The sequence below is a fragment of the Linepithema humile genome, chromosome 1 (genome assembly GCF_040581485.1).
Source record: "Linepithema humile isolate Giens D197 chromosome 1, Lhum_UNIL_v1.0, whole genome shotgun sequence".
NCBI classification, from domain to species: Eukaryota; Metazoa; Arthropoda; class Insecta; order Hymenoptera; family Formicidae; genus Linepithema; species Linepithema humile.
Genome location: NC_090128.1, coordinates 34,453,451 through 34,461,098, shown reverse-complemented (window position 1 = coordinate 34,461,098; position 7,648 = coordinate 34,453,451). Strand labels below are relative to the sequence as shown.

At 27.9% G+C, this 7,648-nt stretch overlaps 2 protein-coding genes across 5 annotated transcripts; both read left to right on the top strand.

Annotated features, from left to right (window-relative positions):
- The first annotated feature begins 794 nt into the window (after nt 1-794).
- Nucleotides 795-3,546, top strand: LOC105675631 (luciferin 4-monooxygenase-like). Of its 3 annotated transcripts, none has more exons than XM_012372923.2 (8): nt 795-1,007; nt 1,090-1,183; nt 1,333-1,546; nt 1,638-2,119; nt 2,200-2,386; nt 2,471-2,686; nt 2,952-3,145; nt 3,215-3,546. In XM_012372923.2, the coding sequence occupies exons 2-8, from the start codon at nt 1,091-1,093 to the stop codon at nt 3,386-3,388; spliced, it is 1,560 nt and encodes a 519-aa protein (XP_012228346.1). In that variant the 5' UTR covers nt 795-1,007; nt 1,090; the 3' UTR covers nt 3,389-3,546. The 3 variants fall into 3 exon arrangements, with proteins under 3 accessions (XP_012228346.1, XP_012228353.1, XP_012228338.1); XM_012372930.2 differs by having other exon boundaries at nt 802-1,007; nt 1,309-1,546; nt 2,919-3,145; nt 3,215-3,544; XM_012372915.2 differs by having other exon boundaries at nt 808-1,007; nt 2,919-3,145; nt 3,215-3,541.
- Nucleotides 3,547-4,586: 1,040 nt separating this feature from the next.
- LOC136997419 (cilia- and flagella-associated protein 99-like) lies at nt 4,587-7,415 on the top strand. 2 transcript variants are annotated; one of them, XM_067348158.1, is made up of 6 exons: nt 4,587-5,247; nt 5,381-5,463; nt 5,548-5,752; nt 6,210-6,351; nt 6,420-6,616; nt 6,709-7,415. In XM_067348158.1, exons 1-6 carry the CDS (start codon nt 5,176-5,178, stop codon nt 6,883-6,885), a joined length of 876 nt encoding a protein of 291 aa, XP_067204259.1. In that variant the 5' UTR covers nt 4,587-5,175; the 3' UTR covers nt 6,886-7,415. The 2 variants fall into 2 exon arrangements, with proteins under 2 accessions (XP_067204259.1, XP_067204257.1); XM_067348156.1 differs by having other exon boundaries at nt 4,591-5,301.
- The last annotated feature ends 233 nt before the right edge of the window (nt 7,416-7,648 follow it).

The window sequence follows — 7,648 nt, the reverse complement described above, 5'->3', positions numbered from 1 at the left end:
AGAAACGCAAGAGAGATAACAATTACATTTACAGATCGAACTTACAACGATACGTGAAATAATAAAAATGTTACTTAAGCAGAGATTATCAAGAAATCGCGACTGAAATTATCACTGACTAATTAAAAGGCAGAAGATTCGAAGCGCAGCGAAAGATTAATCCGATTCAATAAATCAAAACGATGCAAATAACTCAATGGAAAAAAAAAAAAAAAAAAAAAAAATAATTAATTATAATTTATGAGATACAGAATAATTTTTATTATATAAATAGGATTATTCACACATCTAATTATACAATTTGATTTTTTCATATGAATATTCTATATTGTACTGATATTTAATATATATAAAAATATGTAAAGTACAATATACTATATACTATACACTATAGTTTATCAAAATAAATAATGTAACATCAGCTGCTTAATTATTTTAGATATATTAAATTATCTGTCTTTTAATAGCATAATAAAATTCTCAAAGAGAGTAATTTTTGTAAATGGATCAAATTTTTGTCAAAAGATGTTAGTAAAAAATAATACAGTACAGACAAACTAATCTTATAAATTAGCACTTTTGAAATATAGATGTTGCTGTGCTCATGTGCTGTCTGCACTTACATATAATTTTTTTACATGAATTATTTAGTTATATCTATTTTAAGTAATATCAATATTCTATTAACTTTAACAATAAAATTAGTACATAGAATAAATTTCACAAGTTCGTGTTACTGAATTGTTGAAACCAACAAATGCGAAGCATGGTTACCCAGAACGCAAACTCCACAGCGTTCCTTACCAAAATATTTTCATTTTGCCTAGGCATGTTTTCCACATTTTTTTCTTACAACGCTCTTAAAACGAAATTCAAGCTTAGTCAAATCAGTTTCGGTGTAAGCAACGCCAGTTGCTTTTAATCTCAGTAGGAGCCATAAGTCGTTTTTAAAATTACACAAAAAAAAAAGATACGGATATATGAAGAAGCCATAACAAATAAACAAGGTAAAAAATGCATATTTTATAAGATTGTAACATATTCAAAAAAATCGAGACATTATTAATGACATTAGTGCGTATTCTGTAGAATGGACCTATGTACAAGCGATATAAAGCAGGGATTCAATATTGGACGTTTAATTTTAAGAACACTAAAAGCTACACCGAATTTTGTTGGTCAGGTAATAAGTGTTTGTTAATAAAATTTTTTTCTCTTATACCATGCAAATATAAAGGAAGCATTTATCGATCAACAATGCCAAATTATGCGATCTTATTAGACAATACGTACTGTATGATTTGATAGTAGCGCGATTGACACGTCTCGTAGGTGGAATATGGAACTGGCAGACAAAGTACATTTCAGGAGATGAGAGAGAAAAGTGTGATGTGTGCATTATGGCTTAAGAAACAAGGAATTAAATCTAATGACATAGTAGCGATATGCACAAATAATCATTTTGATGCCTACATACCGTTTCTAGCGTGTTTGTATTTAAGTGTAATTGCAAATCCGTGGGATACATATCTCACGATAATAGAAGGTAAGTGAAAGATAAATTAAAATTTTATTAAATAATTGTAAAAGTAATTTATTTTTACAGTTACTTATTTATTTATTAAAAACACTTACAGGAAACTTAAGGTATTTTTTGAATCTATGCAGACCAAAGGTAATGTTCGTCGACAGTGATAGTGCTGCAACTGTTTATAAGACTGCAACAGAATTTAATTTTTCTACAAAAATTGTAGTTTTCGGTGAAATTGAAAGATTCGAATCTCTTCAATCAATCTTGAATAATAATTCTCATAAAACCGAAATTAATAATTTCCACGCTTCTCGGGACTTAAAACAGAATCACACGGTGATGATATTGTTCACTTCCGGTACGACGGGTTTGCCGAAAGCTGTGAACATTTCTGACACAATTTTTGCAGATTGGGCAAACTGTCGGTCCATCCTATTTCGTAATAGCATCGGTCTTTGGTTCGTATCCTTGGGTTGCATTATCGGCGCTATTATGACAGTTCGCAGTGTGTTTTCACGTGTCAAAGTAATAAAACCAACGCAATGTTTCCATCCAGAAAATATGTGCGACATGATACAAAAACATAAGGTACGTGCAAATTTTTGTTAAAAATTTAAAAGACACAAAATATTTATATCTTTTTTAAAAATATTTTTTTTATATTTTAGGTATCTTGGATGATTCTTGAAACTAATATGTTGTATTATTTAGTGCCTTATTTGAGGTGTGATCTCTCAAAACGATACGATATATCGTCCTTAAAGTACGTCATATTTGGTGGTTTTAGACTTTCTGGTCATATTCACATGAGAATGTCTAAAGCATTACGAGGCGTTTCCGTCATTCAAATATACTGTGTGTATTCAAATAGCACCTATAATTAAAAATGGACGAAATAGTGTAGTAATATTTAAAATTTTGATTCCAAAATTTGTTTAGACACGACGGAAACTGGTATAATCGCGTACCAAAGGAGATATAAAAAGTATGATTCTAGTGGTCAGTCGGCTGTGGATGTACGTGTAAAGATTGTCAATACAAACAACGATATGTGCAATCCAATGGAGATCGGTAATATCTATTGCTATACTCTGAGATTATTTAACAGCTATTACAAAAATAGCGCAGCTACACAGAATGCTGTAGACATGCAGGGTTAGTTTTAACTCTTTTTTATTGATTTTATAACTGCAATATATAATATATCTATCTATAGACGTCTTCAAATATACATGTCATAAAATTCCAATATGTAGTTTTAATTAAAGACATTTATTATCAAATTTCTAATTATTTGAAGAAAATAATTTAAATCTTGTGCAAATGTAAAATGATATAAATTGTTAATATACTAATATACATTTATGATAAATGATGGGTATTATAGGATGGTTCTGTACTGGAGATGTCGGTTTTTTAGATAATGATGGTGATATCTTTGTTCTCGATCGCAAAGTAAATATTCCTAATGACATACATTGGATTATACCAAATTATATTGAAAACGTGTTAGTGCAGCATCCGCATGTATCCAGTGTCTATATAATACCAATGTTATATCTAAATGAAAACCATTTAATGATATTCGTTGAAAAACTCGATCCGGAGGCACAGGTTTGAAGTCTTTTCTATAAAATTAAACAATTTTAATTATAACAAATTCACGTTATTATTATGTTTTAGGTTGACACAAAAGATTTGGCAGAATTAATACAATTTTATATTTGTAAAGAACTAATGTACTCTTTAAAATATAAGCTTCACTTTCATATTGTAGATGATATACCACGTAATTTCTCTGGCAAAATGGATCTATTGACGTTACTTCAATTAAAAAAAAACTGTTTATTTATATAAAGATCTATATAAAGATAGATTTATATAAAGTAACGATGTAAGTAAAGATAGATATTGCGCGATTAATCAATATTAAAGGATGCATCTATATATATTTTTTTCTTTACGATTATATATGTATTTATATGAAAGATATATAATACAAACATAATATAAATAATATAAAATAAATATAAATATAAATAAAAAGAAAAATAGAAATAATATATATGCAATATATATTATTTCTATTATATATATAATAATTTTATATATAATATATCTATTATATATATTAATAATATATATAATTATATTATATATATATATATATATATATATATATATATATATAATATATATTTAATATATATCATAAATATTTGTAGTAAATACGTTTAATAATCGTTTTGTATTACAGATTTACTTACAATTGTACCGGTGATTATGAAAGTGGATTAAAGTACAAAATTTTGAAAAATTATTTCATTACTTATTTTGTCTTATATCGATCTATACAGTTGAAATATCTCTAAACAAAAGATATATAACTTAGTCCACTTTCATAATTGGCAGCACAATTAGCCAAAAATTTTATTTTGAATGTATCAGTTTCGTATTGTACAGGCATATTAATGTAACGTGTTACATTAATATACGTGTACATCAATATACGTGTAATATTAATGTAACGTGTTGCAGTAATTAATACAGCCATTTTAATATAATGTTTAATCGTGATACGTTAATTAATATACTTGTACTTTACTAATTTACGTAACACGTTACATGAATGTGCTTGTACAGTACAGTATGTCTCTACTTTATTAAACTTGACGTAATATTTTGTATATGTATAAATTTACAGTACATAAACATAAATATAAAAAATTAATCTAATAATCATTGCATACAAATAATAAATACCACTACGTACATTATTTTATATAACAGACTGTAAAAAATATGAATGAATCAAAATATGTAAAAGTTATTATACGTTGTAAAATTTTTTCACAAAAATCATCAATTTTTGTTTAATAAAAGATATTAATAAAAAACATGCAGCATTAATCTTAAAATTTAATTAATTTTTTTCATTTTAATAAAATACTTGTATCATAATATATTTATCCCTTTTTTTGATTTTTCCTAGTAATAGCTTATTTAGTTAAGTAAGAATTTTATTTGCTTTTTTAATTATAATCATTAAACGGTAACCTTTATTTCTAAGCTCAAAATTATCTTTGAAAATGACGATATAACGAAAGCCATAACGCATGTCGCGAAAGAAGAGAACTTTATTGTTTAATTAATAATTTTATTCATATATAATTTATTTGTGCATGTTATTAATAATTTTCATTTAAACAGCATAGATTCTTAAAATTCTGGATATCATGTTTTATTTATGTATTCAATAAATTTTCGCGTTTAAGCTTTCGCTTTTCGTGTTTTGCTTTCCCTCATAATACGTAATTTACATGATATAAAAGAAGGAAACACAGCAGCGTGTAAAACATCTCTCTCAGTGCAACACTGAGATCGATGACAGAGAAAAAGATATCAATAAATATATGTCGCACAATAAATTGTTTATTCATGTACACAATGTTTTTATATCGGACAATTTCACGGATTCCTCACGTTGCTTTTCTTTAAGATTAGATTTTTTTTTGTACTAGTAAGAGTGAATAAACTTTTCTGAATAGTATGAAAATAGTTGCGTAATATCTAAAAGAAATTTGTAAGTCAACGAAGTATATATCTGTGTGACAGCAAGTTCGTATTTAAAGGTTGGAATCTGTATGAGTAATGTCAATAAAAATGTACCGAGCTACTCGTGTCGTCGCAGAAATCGAGTCGAGGAACCGAAACAGGTGCGAATTACACTCGCAGAACGTCGTGCAAATAAATCACCGCCGATATTTGAAGTGCATATTCCTTATTTTCAATTTATTATATATCATTTTTTTTCAATGCGGCTAATTATTACGTTATGTTTATTCTCAGCCGATAGAAATTAAGCACACGTTTTCATCCGTTCTGAGAGAATGCGCCCACATCATAAATAACGAACGCAAGGAGAACGAAATGTACCTTTTACATATTTATGTGGAATAACTTTCCAAGATTCTTATATCCCGTTGTTATTTTTGACTGAATTTGATTATCGAAAGATTACGGCAGCTAATGGAGGGTGGAAGAAATCCATCGACGATATGGAGAATCGAAGAGCAGAGAAAACAAGAGGAACGGATTAAGGAGATGAAAATGTTGCAAGAACGACATTTGAGCGCATTACAGTCGCGAGAAGACGCTATTCTGGCCAAACAGCTGTTGGTGAACAATAGCAAGCTGCAAGCTGAAAAAGTTCGAAAAGAGGTGACATTGCGTTTTTTATGTTAAAATTAAAACCTTTTAAACTGCATTATTTAGAACAAAATTTAATAATAATTAATGTAAAGATGCTAGTAGTAATCACTTTTCAGTCACGCAATGCAGCATGCACGAAACATCAGTGACTATAATTATCGAGTATTCATGTCACGACACTCATTTATTTTTTTCTGTACCTATAAATTATTTATTAGTAAAACACTTCTTGTCACTGTTGCTTAACAAAAAGATATTTGCTTTACTGCTATACATATATAGTGGATAGTAATTCGAACTTTGAGCCAAGACTTTCTTCACATGCAATGTCTACCTGGGTGTATGCGCAGAACAAATCGATATAAATCTGATTATTAACTGGTTCACATTAAGGTTGTCGATTTTTACATCGATGAAAAAAAAATTATATATTGTAATATATATTTAATGCCTTTTTGCGTTGAAGAAACAGGAACTGTGCAACAAATTAAACGAATTGAGGCAAAATCAGAATAGGGACATCGCGAGAATAGTCGAAAAATGTCACGCGATGGGACAAGCCGCACGTGAGGCTTTTAATTCGATGATAGATGAAAAACGCAAGAAAGGTATCAATTACATTTACAGATTGAATTTACGTACAACGATACATGAAATAATAAAAATGTTGCGTAAGCTGCCGAGATAATCAAGGAATCGCGCCAATTAAAATTAATACTGGCTAATCAAAAAGAAGAAGAAGCGCAGCGAAAGATTCATTTGATTCAAGAAATCAAAGCAATGCAAACAAAACGATCAAAAGCAAGGTACAAAAATTACGATCCTGCAGAATCGAGTGGTCAAGGACTTCTGTGCGAAATGTCTTTAGCTGAGGTCTGACTCATATATCAAATTACAATTAGATAATATTAATTGTACAATATAGATGATGAAAAAAAGTGCCAAATTCATTCCTCGCATTGTAGTTAAGAGAAAAATTGCTGTCTATGAAGACGAGACTAAACGAGGAAGTCTTATGTCGAAATAACGTCATTCGACAAGAACGAGAAAGAAGAAAAAACTTGATGCAAAACAATCAACGGTTTCTCGAACTGCGTAAAATGATGGATCGCAGTTTCGCTCAGAAATTATCTTTATCGTAATAATTATCGTCATAATGACATTATAAGTAATGTCTAAACGTTTTGCAATAATTACAATGCATTTAATAAAGAGTCGTTTTTTTAACTTAGCGGATAAGCATCGCATATAGTTTCATAAATTTTCCGGAAATTAAATTTTTGTTGAAATTGTTAAAAAAAACAAAAGATATAAAGATAGCGAAAAAGAAAAAATTATTTATTAGAATTCATGAGATTCAGTATAATATTTTATTATATAAACGGAATTATTGACACCACTAATTGTACAATTTGATTTTCTCGTATAAATATTATGTACTTTACAGATACTTTCTTATTTATTGATTTAAAATTAACTTGATCATGTGTAATATATATAAAGATATGTAAAATAAATAAAAATAAATAATGTAACATGAATTGTTGAATTATTTTAGATTAATTAAATTATCTGCGTTTTATTAGTATAATAAAATTCTTAAAGTAAAGAAAGATATATTTTGTAAATGGATCAAAAATTTACCGGAAAATGTTAATAAAAAACAATACAATACAGACGAATTAATCTTATAAATTAGCATTTTTAAAATATAGATGTTGCAGTGCTCATGTGCTGTGTGCACTTACATATAATTTTTTTACGTGAATTCGTTAATTATATCTATTTTAAGTAATATTAGTATATATATATTAAGTAATATCAATAATTTATTAACTTTGACAGATTAAAAATGTTATATAGAATAAATTTCACAAATTTGTGTTGAATTAATAGAGCCAACAA